Source organism: Cricetulus griseus, chromosome 4 (assembly GCF_003668045.3).
Source record: "Cricetulus griseus strain 17A/GY chromosome 4, alternate assembly CriGri-PICRH-1.0, whole genome shotgun sequence".
Lineage (NCBI taxonomy): Eukaryota > Metazoa > Chordata > Mammalia > Rodentia > Cricetidae > Cricetulus > Cricetulus griseus.
In genome coordinates this window covers 27,830,483-27,848,212 of record NC_048597.1, presented here as the reverse complement: position 1 = coordinate 27,848,212, position 17,730 = coordinate 27,830,483, and the positions used below count along the sequence as shown (strand labels likewise).

Here is a 17,730-nt window from a genome sequence, read left to right as displayed (position 1 = left end):
AAGGAGGGTGGCTCGCAGAAAAAAATGTCTACCCAGAGTAAATCAACTTGGACAAAGTAGTTGTCAACATATAAAGCAAGTTCTTCTATACCTCCTAGATAGGAATAGTCTCCCACCAAAAAGATGGCAGTTTAAAGTCTGGACTGCATAAACTCTTAATAGTTGTGTTTTAAGATTCCTTAATAATGAATGGATGAAGAAAACCTGTTATAGGATAGCAGAAGTACCCAACACAATCATTATAGTTTGTATGAGTGTATGTGTGGAACAGCTATGTACACACATATAACCATCACACATTTCGACTTAAAGAGCTGTCTCCAGATGCAGAGGTGGTGGTGGGAGGGTTCAATGGCTTCAGAGTATAAGCTTGGTGTGTGTGTGTGTGTGTGTGTGTGTGTGTGTGTGTGTGTGTGTGTGTGTGTGTGATTTACTCTCTATGGCAACATTAATACATTTGACATCCAAAGTGACATTTCCTTTGAAAAAGAATATGCCCTTTCGTCTCTGTTACAAAAATTTCCCTTTGTCAAGGGAGGGAAAGGTTGAGTTTTAGATCTTATGACTATACTGGAGTATAAAAATATTCTTAAAAATAGAGTTTTTATTTCATTTTGCATGTTTTAATCCATTTACACGCAAGCAGCATCGTAGCCAATTATTTTTTCTTGCTGCATTCAAACCAGTCGGTAAATGCCAGGAACAGACATACATTCTTCCAGGATGACAAGCCACCAAGATGTGCCTTTCCAGTGAAGATGCTCCAAGGGAACTACGTATTGTTGACCTGTGGGCACTCAAGGCAATGTTAACTTTCACTTTGGTTTATTTTTAATACTGGAACTAATTCTGTATTTTAACCCTGGTCTGTTTTATAACTCTCTTGGATTTCCTTTGATCTTGTTCAACCTTTGTCGGAGTTGATGCTCGGTGCAAAAACTCCTAGGACTTGGGCAACCCTGGCCCAGCGGCCAGGTGACCGAGACTGGGTGGGGACCCGCGGAGTTCTGTGGGCGCGGAGCTTCTCGCATACCAATCTCCTCCCACCATCATCGCTCGCCCGGAGGCGGAGAGGGCTGCAAACTTCGCTCCAATCCGCAACCGCCCTCCCCAGGGTCCCCCTGCTGGGCGACCCGCCCGCTGTGGACTGGAGTTGGTGGAACTTTGCAGATAAAATGCTCCTGAGAGCTAGGGAGGGAAGCTCCCCGCCTCCCCACATTCCGGGCTCCCCGGCCCCCGCCTCCCGGTCCTCGCCCAGTCGCCCGCGCTGGTGATAGGACGAGCCCCGGGAGTGCATTGTGTGTATGCAAAGCATCGCCCCGCTCCTGGGGCAGCTGGATCGGGGACTCGGCTGCTGCTGCGGCTGCAACTGGCGCTGCGGTATATGCGTCTGCCACGGGTGCCGCCGCCCGAGACTGAGCCCAGCGCTGTCATGCCCCTGCGGCAGGGCGGGGGGCAGCGTCGTCCCGTCGCTATATAAGCGCGAGCGGAGGGGGCACCCGGAGGGGCTGAAAATGAAGGTGCCCGCGCATGGGCCGCCGCTGATTGCCAACCCCTCCCGAGCTCGCTCCCGGCGTGGAGCCCGAGGCCGCCGAGGACCCGCCTTCGCCGCAGTAGTAGCAGCAGCAGCAGCAGCGACGCGGACAGCAGCTGCGGCGGCGGTGGCGGTGGCGCCCCTCGCGCCAGCGCGTAGAACGGCGGCGACTCCGGGGCCGCCGCTGGCCCCGCTGCCATGAGTTGTGCGGAGGTGATGTATCACCCCCAGCCGTATGGAGCGCCCCAGTATCTGCCCAACCCCGTGGCTGCTGCAACCTGCCCCACAGCCTGCTATCATCCGGCGCCCCAACCTGGCCAGCAGGTGAGTCACCGGCCGGGCAGCCTTCCGGGGGCGGGGACGAGGGGCACCCGGTATCGGTTGTGGGGCTCCAGCCCTGTCCCGCCGGGACCCGAGGCACGGAGGATGCTCTGGGACCTGCCGGGAGCCAAGAAAGAAAAAGATAGCAGGGCAGAATTGCGGGTGGCAGGGCTGCGATCCCTGGAGAGGCTTTACCTGGCCGGGGGCTTCTTTGAGCTGTGTCACCTGGACTCAGAGGCGGTTGCCCCTAGCTGCGCAGGTCCTTAGGACTCAGTTCTCTGAAGCTCACCAAAGGCATCTATCTGTCTTAGGACTGTGTGAGTAAACTTTTTTATCCGAATACTTGGTTTCCTTGGGCAAGTGGAGTGAGTATTCCAGCGTTTTCTGGATTAAGACGAGAAGGTGTGCCGCTCACTGAGGTAGCAGAGGTTACCTGAACAATGAGCTCACGAAATTGTCGTTCTGGGACTTTTAGGGTGAAACTCTGGTCTGATAGAAGACGCAGTCAGTGCTTCTAGAACTTATCCGTTGCCTTCCTCCCCGGGGCTGTGGTTTCGATGACTGGTAGCCTAAGAGGCTCTTCATTCATTTTTGTTCCTAACGAAGCCCAGAGCTTGTCGGTGGTGTCCATCAGCAGACCCGTGTTTCTCAGCCCAGAGGTAGCCTTGAGTATCGGCATGTCCGGGCCCCACCCAGCCGAGACACTGAAAATGTCAGTAAAAAGGACCTGGCTTTTAGAGGGTGACAAGGAAGAGTAGACACTGGAAAATTTGACACTAGGGACCCTTGAGTAGTACTCTGTGGCCACATAGCAAGTGCACCAAAATTTAGTTATCACTACCTTAAAAACAGTAAAACGTGCATGTGGCAAGGGACTGGCCCAAATCAGAGTCCTTGGACTATGGCGATTAGAGCAGGCTGATTTCATTGAAACTTAAAAATGCAGCCAGATATAGTTAGAAAATAACAATTTATGGAATTTATTGTCTTATTTTCATTTCTTAGAAGCTGTAGTTATATTCTGGCCTTCATGGTTTGGCCCTTGTAGGAATCTGAACCTTGAGTCCCTATTTTTCCGTTGCCTCTGTCCCTTTTCTAGAAGTACAGGGCTACTCGCTGGGAACGGAGAAGATTGCTCTCTGTTTAAAATGTAGTGGCTGTCAAATTCAGCTAACCCCGAAAGGGTTCAAGTCCAGGAGTCACCATTAAACAGCCCCATCTTAATGAAGACCAATGAGACAAATGACAGAAGAGCCCACTTTCTTGCTAGTATTAATTGTTTTATTTTCTTTAATATTTGGCAGCTTTACCACTTCAAAGCAAAGTGAGCTTTCATGGGAGAGATGGGCAAGCATTTTTCTATTTTGTGGTCAAGGGTGACAATTGAAAACATTTTGGTTACTCATGCTTTCTTTGACATATCCAAAATAGTAGTATTGTATGTTCAAGCAAGGCAAAGAGACTTTGGTTGTTACTAACAACCAGTTCTGCATAAAGCACCCTTTGCTTCGTTTGTCTTCATCTCTGATGCTGTAGAGGCCTTCAATTATCAGTTGGAATGTGGAATGAGCAACAGACTGAGATGTTTCTAAATATTCAGAGAGATAACTTTCTCTTCTGAAAAAGCAAGGGATAGTAGAAGTTGTGGGTAACATCTCTTATAGAATTATAGAATTAATTCCATTAAAGTAGGAGTTGATAGTAGATATCAGCAATATAAATACGCTTTCAGCTAAAAATATCAGTCTTTATTAGATAACTTAAAAACTACTAACTGTGAGAGCTAGTTTTCAATGAGGACTCACTCTAAGTACTTTACCTTATTTTGTGATATTCATAAGTTGCAACCCCAAATTCCATTCTTTTGCTAAAACTATCAACAAGCTGACAAATGAATTAAAAATAAGACACAAAAAGGGTCTGAACTATCTGTGTTGAGAAGTTACACAATGCCCAGCTTCTGCTATACTCTGAACTTCCGTCGGCATCCTGTAACTAGATATTTGGCTCAGTTTGGAAGGATTTAGTTTGGAAGGTGTACATGGAAACTTTCATACTTCTCTGGCTAATTGGCTTATTTGATATTCAGATTTTTCTCTGGTAAATAGACTATTTGATTATTATTGGCTGAGGGATTAGAGAGAGTCAACAGTGTCTTACCATTCTTTTACTGTCAGAGTTTATTTTGATGACCTATATTTTCTATTGGAAGAAAGAGTAAGTCAGGAAATTCTTATCAGCCTGACAACATTTTTAGACTATGCAGTGCGTGGGTGAAGTGGGAATAATATTGGCTTGGCCCTAATGCAGTCATCTGAGAATACATATTTTGGTTGTTTTCTGCATTCCATAAAGTTTTATCACTATTATCCATGAAGGTTGTTTTTGCCGTACATGGGGTTTGACCCCCTAATAGCATATTGCTTGGGAGACAAATATGAGGGCTACAACTCTTCCTGCATTAAAAGAAAACAAAAACAAAAACAAACCAAGCATTTGATTTGTTAAGGAGGAAAAAAGAAAAGAAAGGAAACACACACAAAGAAAGACAGTATGATCCAAAAATCTTAATGGCTATCCATTCTGTAAATGCTGGATGGGAGGCTGGAGAAAAGTTGTGCTGTTTCTGCAGGCAGTTATAGTAATGTATCCCTTAGCTGTACTGTCTCCTCAAGTTTTGTGTGTTGTTTTTATTGTTTTTCTGGAAGAAAAGGGGACCAAATGTGGATTCTTACATGTGCTAGGCAAGCAGTATACCACTAATGTGTGTGTGAGTGGACACACACACACACACACACACCCTCTCCCTCTGAAGAATAGTTCATTATGGTTGGTCTTAAGCAGGGGTGCACTTTCCCTCACTGAAAATTATTTTCCAAATGAAAGAACTTTGTTTTCTAACTGTGTGCATCACCAGCTTTCCCTCTCCACCTGAAAGGTTTCAGCCTGGTTTGTGATTGAACGTGTCGTTTTTGTGGGTAGGTAGCAGATGTGTATTTCAAAAGCCTTGTAATCTGTGCACAGTTGGTATGCTGCAGCGTCTTCCTCCTGTTAAACCAATCAGACTAATCTGCAAATGTCTGAAGAGTAAATTTATGATCCTTGGAGTTAATTCCTAGAGACTATGTGCTGGGCTCCAATCTTTTTTTTTTTTTTTTTTTTTCTGGACTCCAATCTTCCAGTGAACTTTGCAGGGCTGGAACTTGGTGAGAGATTCAGAACAGCATAGTCCCCAGCCTCACCATCTCCCATAGCCTCCAGACAATCCTCCTCCATCTCTCCCTGGGAGAAGCTTTGAGTCAGTCTCAGCACATGGTCTGAGGCTGATGACACTGCAGAACGTGAACAGAAAGGAATGCACTTGTATTCTACCAGTGACAGTAGGAAACAGCACAGAGTTTCGAAATACGTGTCAGGAAAAATTGAGGGCAACAATATGAAATCATAGATTCCCTACATACCCAGTGGACTTCTCATCTTAAAGGCAGACAGTCTGTTGTCTAATTCCCCTCCCATATTAAGAATGTTAAATTAAGAATACACTAAATGTCAGGCTTTCACATGAAATGACAGAGAGCAGCAGCTGAATTTCTACATCTATATAGATTTTTAATGGTCACTTTCAGCTTCCTGCAAGTTAGAACATGTTCATTCTCTCTTCTTCAAGGATAGCAGCTGAGTGATAATACACACAGGCCATCTCTTAAAAAAAAGAGAGAAGAAAAAAAGTTTTGTGGGGGGAGGCAAAACTCCAGTAATATTTATAAGGAGTTTTTCAAACTCATTTTCTGTCTTCTGCCATCTTGGTTAAGTTACAAAATGACTCTGAGATTCTGTTTCTCACATGGGAAAAATCCTAGAGGGTGGGGAACATTATTATTATAAATGGGAAAATTCAGGCACAATGGGGCTTGGAATTCCTGGCTAACATGTCTGTGCTCATTGGTAACAGAATCAGGACCAGCAGATCTCTTTTCCTGGAGTAACATCCTTCTACTATATCATGCACTTTCCCAAGCATTTCCCCCTAGTTACACAACAGGTTAATTTTTGTCTTTAGTATCCCAATCAACTGTTTTTTTTTTGGGGGGGGGGTAAAGAAGATTAATATGCAGTAGATTCTTTGGCCTTGGAGCTTGATATTCTTTCCAAGTCCTTGGTAGTGTACTTCTTAAAGTTTAGAAATAACAAATCCCTTTTTGCAAATCGTTGTATTGTGTTTATGACTCTTGATGTCTGTGTTACATCTTTTTTTTTTTTTTGAAGAAATTGTATACCTACCTAGCAAATGAACATTTGTTAATTTTAAATAAAATGCACCCAGTGGCATTAAGTACCATGTTTATGTGCCCCAGTTTTATTGGTATTCAAACGTAACATTAGATTCATTCAGAGGGAAGAACTCAGTTTTAACCTAAATAGTTTCATTGCACAGTCAAATTATTTAAGGCTGGGATTTAATTTTCTTTTAACTGCAAGCAAGGACTTAAGTATATTTGTCAGGATTTAGACAGGGCTCCTTTGAAAAAGAGCAGCCTCTGTAATTCCATGATACATAAGTTAACTGGACAACAAAGCCTTAGGAGCTCAAGTTGTTCAGAGTTTCATGTTCCTAGTTACTTCCCAGCAAAAAGAAGTCAGAGACAGAAAGGGTTAAATGTTAAAGTAACCAAAGTGTGGACAGACCAGTGATTCAGAATGGAGATGCTGACAGTGATACCAGAGAGGGAGGGACTGGGATCCAGTCTCACAGAGTGAGGATGTATTCACCTAGAAATCAACCATTAGGAAATGGCACCAATAGAAATTTAATAGAAAAGCTTGTGTCCAACATGCAAGAAGCACCACTTCACCCAGCGTTTGGTAGACTCTCCACAAAGCTTGACATGGTGCAGGGAGGACTCACAGCAAGGGAGGTGGTGTTCAGAGAGTAAGCCCCACCCCTTTGCTGAAGATCTCTTTCCAGTAAGGCAGGTGAGACACTTAACTAACCCCTTTGGACCATCTGTGCAGAAAGAATTTCCCAAGAGACAAAAGCAATTATGCACGTGATGCCTAGGGCAGGTCCTCAAGTCAAATTGTCAGGTAGAGGGCTGTTCATTCCAAAACATGCTGCTGAGCTGGATCTCATCCCCACAGGCCCTGTTTCCAGTGGATTTATTTCTTTTTAAACCTCAGAATGTATGCAGCCAGCAACAGAGTTGTTTTGTTTTGTTTTTAAAGTATTGCCTCTAGAAGGAGGTTCTAAAGATTTTCACTTGAAAAACTAGCACTCTGTAGTAGATGAGATCCAGCAAAGGTAGTCATTTTGGGCAAGGCTCTGTTCCGAGTATTTCAAAATGCACCTCTTTAAACAGCTGGTTTTGTGCTCTCACGACTCATTTAGGCAGACCCGGAAAGTGCCTTGAACTACTAGACCCACACAGCTGTTGTTAGATCAACTCATAAATGCCATATTTGTAGATAGTTCAGTGGATTCTAAATTTACAAGTGTAGTCCGGACTGGGGAAACTCGACTATTTTTCACTCGTCTCACAAAATTAGCAGAAAGAGAAAATGACCCAAACTCAACAGGTGTCTTTTCTTCTTCCATCTATACCACTGTTTATGCCAAATCACTTTTCCTTCAGAGTTGGAGGAGGGCTGCAAAGAGGCATTCATCCTTTCTTGTTTATGTCACCGTAGATAAAAGAAGCACCATCACTTATTCCTAGGAGTTGAGCTCAGTGACCCTCAGCTGGAAATAAATCAGGCTTCCATCTTTTGTAGATTTTGTGTTTTGGCTAGTATCACAGTAAAATCAGAAGAGGTGCCCCCCAAAAAAGGGTGAGTGTGTCTAGAGTTCCAACAAGTTGCTGATTAGAATATATATTCTAATTATATGTATATGTATTTATTATGAGACCTATGGACTAATCAAGTCTAACTCCCCATCTTAAGAAGTGGCAGCCAAGGGCTACCAGGTTCAGTTACTTGCTCAGACTTATAGAATCATCTTGTCATTTTGGTTTCTCGTATTGTTTTTCCAAATGAACCAAATGAACTCAGAAAGTTGAAAACAATTCTTAGTTAGCCTAATGTTATTGCCTTGCTTGTCTTACTTTCATATTTTGGAATACTACAGTTTATCACAGGGATAAACTATAGAGGCAATCTCTGCTTATTGCTTCCCTAGCAAGGCTTTTTCAACTATGAGCAGATTCAGCCCTGGCCCTGGCTGAATCTTTCATTCTGCATATCTAAGTTTTTGTAAAGTTACTGACACAATGTAGGAAAGGATGAATGAATGAATGAATGAATGAATGATAGGTATTTGTAATAGAGATTGTATCCTAAGCCTAGTTAAAAGTTTATACAAATATAGCAGAAATTTCACATCGGAAACTGGTTTCATTCAAAGTAGCTGCTTTCAGAAAGAACACATTCCCTAATGATGTGATCATAGTTTAAAACATTTTGGGAATGCAAATTTTGAAATTGCTTGTAAGCCTGTGGCACTTCTTTTTTGAACATCGTAAAAACCAGAAAATTTTCATTCTTAGAGGGGGTAGGTTAGATTTTTGATAATGACTAGTTTTATTTGGAGGCTATGTGTTCCAACTCTTATCAGGTTGAGTAATGATGTTTTTGGATTGCTCTTTTCTGCTATTAAAAAATAATTGAAAAAGGAAATAAGCAAATACAACAAACACAGAATACTGAAGTATGACTGACTATTCTTTATAGGCCGATTCTGTTCACATTTCCAAAATAGGACTTCCAGAAAAACTGGAAACAAGTGTGGTATAAATCTGTCTAAAAAGATGGCCTATATAGACATTAAAGTTAATTGTCATTTATATATAGTCATTGTATTACTTAGTAGCTTTTATCTCTGATATGTTCCCATTTTTAAGCTAAAACTATTTTTTCTCTGTGGTATCAGGGACCAAATCTAGGGCTTCATGACTTCTAGGCAAGTGCCCCAGCTTGTTGATGTTTCTAATTTCAGTTTCTAAATGTTGTAGTCTATACTAGTCAGCATGTGATATAGACTATCCTAGTCAACATGTGATACCACATTGTTGGCTTCTATTTGTTTCTTCATTCAAAATAAATATCTTATAGAGACTCATGCACACTGGCATGTTTTCTCAGCATAAGCTTTATAGACACATAGAAATTGATTCAAATCCCATGACCGTTACTAGTCAGGTGATCCTAGCTATGGAAAGAAGTTTTTGCATTTGTAAATGGTGAGTAATCACTGTGGGAAATATTTGCATATGTGAGAAACAGAAGATAGATGGAACATAAGATGGCTTAGCATCTAAAGGTACTTACTTCCAAGCCTCATGACCTAAATTCCATTCATGTTATACATCCACCAACTCCTACAAGATGTCCTCTGATCTCTACATACAAACTATAGCACATATTCATGAGAACACACACACACACACACACACACACACACACACACACACACACACACACACCCTTAGATGCACACAAATGAATAAATGTTGGTTGAACATTTTGATAAATAGAGAAGTTCTGTGGCATATTTTCCTTAAGCCAATTGAAGCACACATTTCCTGATGTACCCACAAATCTCTCAGATATTTTTAAATATCTGTTTTACAAGTAAACTTTTTAAAAAAGGATAAAAGTTTAATGGGTTGGTTTTCTGGACTTAATTCTTTCAAAGTAAACCAGTGGTTCTTTCTACAGATTCTCACCTTTCCCTTTCTTCCTTTCTTCCTTTCTTTTTTCCTTCCTTCCTACACAGTCATTTCATTTAAAGGAGCTAGTCAGTAGAACTTTTGTTTCCTTTACAGAACCTTTATCTAAATATGCAGTGATTTTGGTGATTCATTAAAATGGTTTTGTTTCCTTAGGAAGAAACTTTCCACACATGCACAATAAGCACTTGGCATTTTGCGGCTTAAGCCTTGGGGAGTTAGTGGTATTTGGCTCCTGACCTGGAAGTCTTTCTCCTGTCAGACAAAATCCCTCCCCTGCACATTCCCGTTGAAGTTTGTTTCTGTGGTGCCTGATGGCAGGCTCTGAGGTGATCACTAAGGTTTGCACTGCCTAAGCCAACTATCATTCCCTTTTCTAGCTTCCTCTGTTGTGAGCTGGCCTCCATTCTGGTGATTAACCCTTCATTGTTTCACCATGTGCAGTGGCGATGAAACATGTACTCATGTATTATCTCAATCAACTTGTAGTGTGTGTGTGTGTGTGTGTGTGTGTGTGTGTGTGTGTGTGTGTGTGTGTGATACAAATGTGTGTGTTCGAATGATTGTTGATTCATGTATGTGTAAGTGGGCACTTGTATGCATGCACAAATGGGTGTGTAGGTTAGAGGTTGAATTTGAGTGTCTTCCTCCATTATTCCCCACCTTAACTGTTGAGACAGGGTCTATTGCATGAACTGGGGCTCACATGTTTGGTGTCTGGCTGCTCTAGCCCAGCCAGCTTGCTCCAAAGATCTGCAACTGCTTCCCTGGTGCTGGGATTATAGGCTCGTTACTAAGCCCACCCAGCTTTTACTCAGGTACCCAGGATCCAAACTAGGCTCTTCATGCTTGGTTGGCAAGTGTTTACTCACCAAGCTATCTCTCCTGCCACAACTCGTCTTAACTATTCTTCACAATCTCATAGAAGAAGAGTACAGACACTTATCAGATGTTTAGATACACTATAGAAAGAGGTTGTGTTTTTAAGAAAAATATACCAACTAGATGACATTTTGTTCTTGATTATGTAAATCTATGTTCTGACACTTTGAGATTTCATGTCAACCTTATGATGTATATTTTCCCAACAAAATCACATATCACTAGGAGAAATAGAAGGCAAGTTTAAAGACTGAGTGCAAATAGAATATAGTTAGAGTGAGTGTGTTCTACGAAGAGGTACAGACCATGGGTGTCAGAAAGTGGTTGGTGCTCAAGTGTGAGAAGTTAGGTGGTATGATGCTAGTAGCATGTAAGCCACACGAGGTTTAAATGATGTGTTTCTGTTTCCTTCCTGCTATCATTTAAGTTACAACCGCTATGCAAATTCAAACTTGGCAGTTTTCGCAATTATCAGACCATATATACATTTTGAAACTTACATTAATCAGGAATATCTTGAGGCTAAATATATGTTGGAAATGTAAATATTTACATAGTTTCACTACAGAGTATGAAAGTTTGAGCAAAATATGGGGGGAGAGTACAAGTAGAATCATAAACATTTTTATGTACTTTTGTTTGTAGATCATAGACTCACTTTTGATTGAACTACGGGTATCCACAATGTCAAAAAGGGATATTTTGTCATGCATAGTTATACAAGAAGAGATATTTTGTTTATGTATGAAATATAAAAATTCAGAGAATTGATTAGTGAGAACACTGACAAAAGAATGATTTTTACAAATTAGACTAATGATGGTTATTTTGATATAAGACTCAGCTTACTTCTGACCTCATTGCCCATTGATAAGTATTAATTTTAAAATTGAGATTTTAAATATTAATTTATTTGTAGGTAGCCATTCCATAGTTGGTTGGAAAAAAACCCTGAATTATGCAGCATTTGCAAAGCTGTGCAACCTTAGATTGAAAATCTATAGTTTAAATCCAGCAGTGGATCTTGAGATGGTTTATGATTGCTATCACTTATTACAAAGGCTTTTATTTTCAATTATGTTTCACATTTTTGAAAATATTTTGCTTGTATTGAATTTATTTCATGTAAGAGGTAATTGCTGGTAACTTGCAGGGAAACAATTCCTTTCCTTTATTTGGCGAATTACCATAATTTTAAGAATAAAGGAATTGAAGAGCTATGTGCAAAGCACACATTCACAAAGTAAGCCTGTGCAGGGCAGTGACAGGAAAGGTAAATCAGTTTCATGGGGGACAGTGAACACTGTGAACAGAGAAACTGCTCTCTGTGGATCAGTTTTAGTTTCCTTTCTGTATAAAAGTGGTCTTTCACATAAACCAGAATAGCCAGGACAGAGTTATGCAAAGCTATAACCATGCTGGCTTTTAGTAAACATGCATGCATCCAGAAAAAATAACATTGTGATTTGACCAGTAAATCATAGCATTTGTTTAATTTTATAATGAAATTTAAAACTAGAAGTCATTGAACAAAATCCTGGCATTCTGCGTAACCTATCGTAATGTAGTTTTACTTTTGAAGTCAAATTTGAACAAAACCAGATCATAAGAAATATAAGCAGACAGAATTATAACCACCTATTCATCAATAAGACACATGTAGTCACATGGAATAAATTATCTATTCATAAGAAAATACTAACCACACTGATGCAAATTTTACATTAAAATGCCACATATATTTATAATTAATATTTCCCAAATAATAATCAGCCCTTCATCATATGCCCATTTCAGAAACCACCTGGAAAAAAATCAATATATTTGTTGCCAGAAGAAAATGATTAATTGAAGATGCACTTACAATTGGTGGTTATTAGTTTCCAAACTAGTAATTACATTAGAAGCATAAAATCTGAGTTATATGTTGCTAACATATGCAAAACTATTGAGGATTCTGGAATTATCTGTTGTTGCTATTCATGCTCATTTTGTCAGCATGCATAATTTCTCCTGAAATAAGAAAAATGATTTGATAAGAAATTGAATTTTGCTGTTATGCTATTTGTATGGAATGTTTATGTGGTCACCAGGAATGATTCTTATGTATCATTCACAGTGAAGTTTTTGGTAATCCTTAAGTCATACACGTTCACTGAAAATGTTTAGAAAGGTTGAAAAGCAGGTGTGAGATAAATAACAATTGGCTACCAAAATTCTATTCAGTCAAACAATGTTGATAATAATTACTTGATGACTTTTCTTCCTAGAGTAGATATTGCTTCCTTACCTCCTAATATGGCTGCACACCTGCCTACTTCCCTGTGTGCTATTTTGTCAGTCATAGACTTTGTGACGGCTGGCAACTCACTTAACTTCTCTGTTCCTTAGTTTAAGATACACACAGCAACACTAACCATGTTATAGGAGTGTAAAAAATCAACTCAGGTCATATACGAGGAAAGATTCTTGGATAATGAATATTATTGATTACTGTAGGTATGACTGTATGCTGAAATATTTTAAGATATCAAACTCTGCTCATTTTTGTTTGAAGAGGTAATCTTTGCTAGTATTTTGTTTTATTTGTTGTAAGCCACAGTAAACTCCTTCTCCCTCTCTATGATAATAGTGGTGAGCGGAACATATGAAAAACATGGTCCGTGTAAAATGGATCTTCACACAGACTTACCCTGTCATTTCAGTTTGATTTTTGAGAAATGAGCTCAGCACATCTGCCAAATCCTTTTATAAGATGGTGCATTCCTGTTTTTATTTTAGTTTATTTCATTTATGAAAAGTGTTTTTTTCTTCTCCACCCTCTCCTGGACAGTGAGTTCTCCATCTCTCCTCCACTGTCCTAAAGTACAACGTCACTGTACATTACATTTTTAAATGTAAATAAAAATTGAGCATAAAAAATCTGGATTTTAAAGTCATTCATTTAGCATAGCTGGGTTTAAAACAAAAGCAAAATAAATAAATAAATAAACAAGAAAGAAAGAAAAATCTGATATGCTGAAAATTATACAATTTGATAATAGTCCCGTTTCTTTGCCAAATTTGGAATAACAGACTTTTTTCTTAGTGTGGGAGGGAAGCAACTGGTTTGGGGAGGGAAAAGATGGAATACAGCAGATGATGAAAAATCAGTTTGCAAACATATGTTAATATTTAGATTCTTTTCTTTTTAAAGTGAAAAGTTAACAAGTTAATGCTTTTCCACAAACTGTCTTTGATACTATGTTTTGTTTATTCTATCCCAGAAGAAGTTAGCGGTATACAGCAAGATGCAGGACTCTCTGGAAGTCACGCTTCCCAGCAAACAAGAGGAGGAGGAGGAGGAGGAGGATGAGGAGGAGGAGGAGGAGAAAGACCAGCCTGCCGAGATGGAGTACCTTAACTCTCGCTGTGTCCTTTTCACTTATTTCCAGGGAGACATTGGGTCAGTAGTGGATGAACACTTCTCAAGAGCTTTGGGCCAAGCCAGCACCTTGCATCCAGAATCTGCCATTTCAAAAAGCAAGATGGGGCTAACCCCCCTATGGCGAGGTAAGAATTCGAGAGCAGATGCCCTTTGGAGCACGCTGTTTCGCAACTGCCTCTACCAGGCTCCAGCTGGAGGCTTGCCCCTGGAGAACGGATATTCACTTGCTTTTTAATTTTTAAGGACAGCAAGGAATTTCTTTCAGACAAACAGCTGGATCAGTTTTGTCACATGTGGAATGCAGGGTTGGAAAGGATGCACTCACACCCCTTAAATTCCTCATGGAAAAAGCCGTGATACAAGTGGCCCCAGTTTAGAGTGGCCAGACTGAGCTCGGAGCTCCATTGGTGAAGGCCCTGTGGCCCAGTGTGGATCTCTAAATAATAGGCGTGCCCGAATCGGCTTCTAAAAAAATGTATTCTTGCTCACTCTGCTAGGCGTGACGTGGTGATGTAGCTGAGTCCTAATTCTGACCCTGGAACACGGACTTGGAAAGCTGCCTGTGTTCTCCGTGTCTTTCTTCCCAATGACTTGTTGTGAACCATTTACAGGGTACTGTCTTCTCTCAGGTACTATCCTGATGACTTCCGCCGCTGTATTACCTCAGTGGGGGAAAAAAAAAAATGCTTCGGATTGAAAGAACTCTCCTTTATTTCCTTCTTTGTGGCTAGCACAGTGATTCGCTTACATTTTGTTCTAGTTTTAAAAAGTCAGTGGGTGAGTGACGGGGTTAGCAATGGTGGCTGACGAGAGGAAAAGTAGTGCTTGCTCTAAAGACAGCTTCAGAGAAGAGTGGCATGTACAAATACTTTGTTTCAGTCACCTCCAAGAAGTGCCTAGTAAAATTGTAAACTGTGGGTCTCAGGAGAGAACCTTTTAGAAAACAATGTTCTGGCCCCTCATCCAAGCCCTGTGAGATGAGAAACTGGTGTGGGTTAATTTGTGTTCACCCAGCCCTGCCAGGGAGTGAGAACCAGGTTCAGGTTTGGGAATCAGTGACTTGGTGTCTTTGTGAGGACTCGATAGAGTGGGAAGGTGGAGACAATCACCAGTAACAACTGTCCTGAGCAGTACCTGTGACAGGCGAGACAGTCTACCTGCAGTAGAGTCTCGTGATTGTCATCATGAGTAGTGGCTCACATCATTGTCATAGCCATGGTTCTGCTGTTGCCCGAGAGGACCTCAGTTGTCAGATACACTCTTCTTCTTCCTCCCCTTGTTTTATCTTGTCACTCTGTCCCTTCTGCCTTAATTCCTACTACCCCTCCTTTCTTCTACTTTTCTCTTCCTCTTCCTTTACTTCCTTCTTTTTTCTCTTCCTTATTTCTTTTCCATTCTAGCAAGTGTATTCAGTATGAACCAGGCATTGAAAGGGAGTAATGGAATATAAACTCAAAGAACAGAGGCTTGCTAGAGGTCAGCCACATGACTACTGCTGAACTGGCAAGTATGTTCTGTGAACTTTGTATAGGAGCAGAGAGATCTTGAGAGTTCACGGTGATAGCTCATGAGAAATTATGTGAATAATTTGAAGATAATCTCTGTGAATCAGTTGGTTTTATGTAAACAATTTGATATATCAATAATTTATCACAACAACATAATTTATTCCAGGAGACTAATGATACCATAGCTCCTTCTTTCAGCATACTGCCATATGTAGTCCTGTGATGGTCTTGTCTGGAAAGGAGAAAGTAGAATGCCAAATTACCTGGCCCATATGGCCATCTATAGTACCAAAGCCAGAAGACTTTAAATGTGTGTGCAATGACTCTTAAACAATTCATCTGTTCTGTGTAGAAATTAGGACAACCAGAGGAAAGCTTTGGTTAGCTATCTGCCTTTTGTACAGAATGGGAGAATGGCAGCCATGTTTTAATAGCTATTGCTAGCCTTGTCTTGATATCATCTTAAATTTGGCCTTCTCACATGTATGCTGACTTACTAGCTGAAATTACCATAAATGTTTATTAAGCTTCTACTATGTAATTTTCAAGGTACTGGCCTTTATATTCATGAAGTTACTGTTTTAGTAATAGAGACAAGTAATACACAAGGATACAATGAGTGACACACAAGGCGTTACTTTACTGAAAGTGGTGATAGAAACCTTGAAAAAGACAGTTACATCTGAACACAGACCTGAAGGAAATGAGGGCATTCCTCCTGTGAAGATGTCTGTAAAAGATGATCTACACAGAAGGAATATCCAGAGCAAAGTCCCTGAAGATGGGTGGAGCTTAGCATGTTCAAAGAGAAGCAAACATGCTTATGTATGTGGAGACACCCAGTGTCTCCTGTCTTTTAGTCTCTTCACCTACCAAATCTAAAATATTGTATTTAGTTATCTTACATCAATTCCCTCAATATTCAAGATTACACTTTTCTACAGGAACACTCTTAAGATAAATATAATTCAGTGATTAAGGGATGGAATTATATGAACAAAGTTCATATCATGTATCAAATATTAAAAAACAGTCTTCACTGGGGCTGGAGAGATGGCTCAGGGGTTAGGAGAACTGACTGTTCTTCCAGAGATCCTGGGTTCAATTCCTAGCAACCACATGGTGGCTCACAACCATCTTTAATGAGATCTGGTGCCCTCTTCTGGCATGTACTGTATCCATGATAAATAAATAAAGCTTTAAAACAATAACAACAAAAACAGTCTTCACAGAGCAGTTTTTAAATCAGATATATGAAGTCTTCAGGTATAGTTTCCTCCATTCCCTTTTCCCTCCCTCCCTCCCTTCATTTCTTCTTCTGTGTGTTATATGTTTCTCTGGCAAGTGTGAACATGTGTCTGCTGGTTCAAGAGCCTATGCACCTACATGTGGAGGTTAAAGGTAGACCTTGGGTCCCCTGATCTATCAAGTTTTGCCTTATTCCATAATGACAGGATGACTGTCTAAACCTGGAGTTGGGCTGGCAGCCAGCAGGTCCCAGTAATCTTTCTGTCTGCATTACAATGCTCAGGTTATAGATATGCATACTTATTGCTGTTTTATTATTTAAAATTAAGGCATAGGATCTAGTAGTTATTGATACAAGATTGGACAAAAAATGCATTTATTTTTCATTTGTGAACTACGTAGTGCCATTGTTGCTTTCAGCTACAAATTTCTTTCAAATCCACACACAAGACTTGAGTAGGATTCATAGGAAAGCCTCAAAATGTTATTAAAGATATAGAAACCTTCTTAAAGAGGAGGTATAATGAATGAGAGTCACATACCCTATGGAGAGAAATGGTCATAACTAATATTAATTAACATAATATTAATTAATTCAATGTTTGGATCCTACTCATTATGGATTCTGGTTGTCACCTTATTATTCCTTGATGTTTTACAAAGCGGTATTGGAGCAACAACTTAAAATCCCCGTGAGGTCAGCTTCTCCAACAATGGCATGTGTTCACTCTCGACTATTCATATTTAAGGGTTATTGCAAAAATGTGTCAGAGAATATATGAATGATTTTCATGCAGAGCTTGAGCTGACTTAGTCTCTGTGCTTTTCTTTCCTTAACTATTTCCACTTACTTGTAGATGGAAAAGCAATGTTGAGTCATTATCTAGAAACTTTGTTTTCTGGATGCTCCTATTTTTAGCATGAAGCAACGTCTTCAATGTAGTAGGGATTCAAGACTATTGATAATGTCAGTGGAATCATTAGGGATAGCTTTGAAAGAAGCTGCTGGTCACCCCACCTACATCAAACACTCTGGCTTGTAGCATGGAGTGATTATAATCCTACTGATGTGCTACATATGAACTT

The 17,730-nt window shown here is 40.4% G+C and overlaps 1 protein-coding gene across 5 annotated transcripts in view; it reads left to right on the top strand.

The window, feature by feature from the left end:
* Positions 1-1,702: 1,702 nt before the first annotated feature.
* Vgll3 (vestigial like family member 3) overlaps positions 1,703-17,730 on the top strand; it is a 47,577-nt gene continuing 31,549 nt past the window's right edge. The window contains exons 1-2 of one of the 5 annotated variants that reach the window (XM_027412426.2): positions 1,703-1,858; positions 13,896-14,013. In XM_027412426.2, coding sequence (XP_027268227.1) covers positions 1,733-1,858; positions 13,896-14,013 — 244 coding nt within the window. In that variant the 5' untranslated portion in view covers positions 1,703-1,732. Of the gene's footprint in view, positions 1,859-1,924; positions 2,173-13,727; positions 14,014-17,730 lie in introns of those variants that run through there. The other 4 variants (XM_027412423.2, XM_027412422.2, XM_027412425.2 and 1 more) reach the window with 4 other exon arrangements.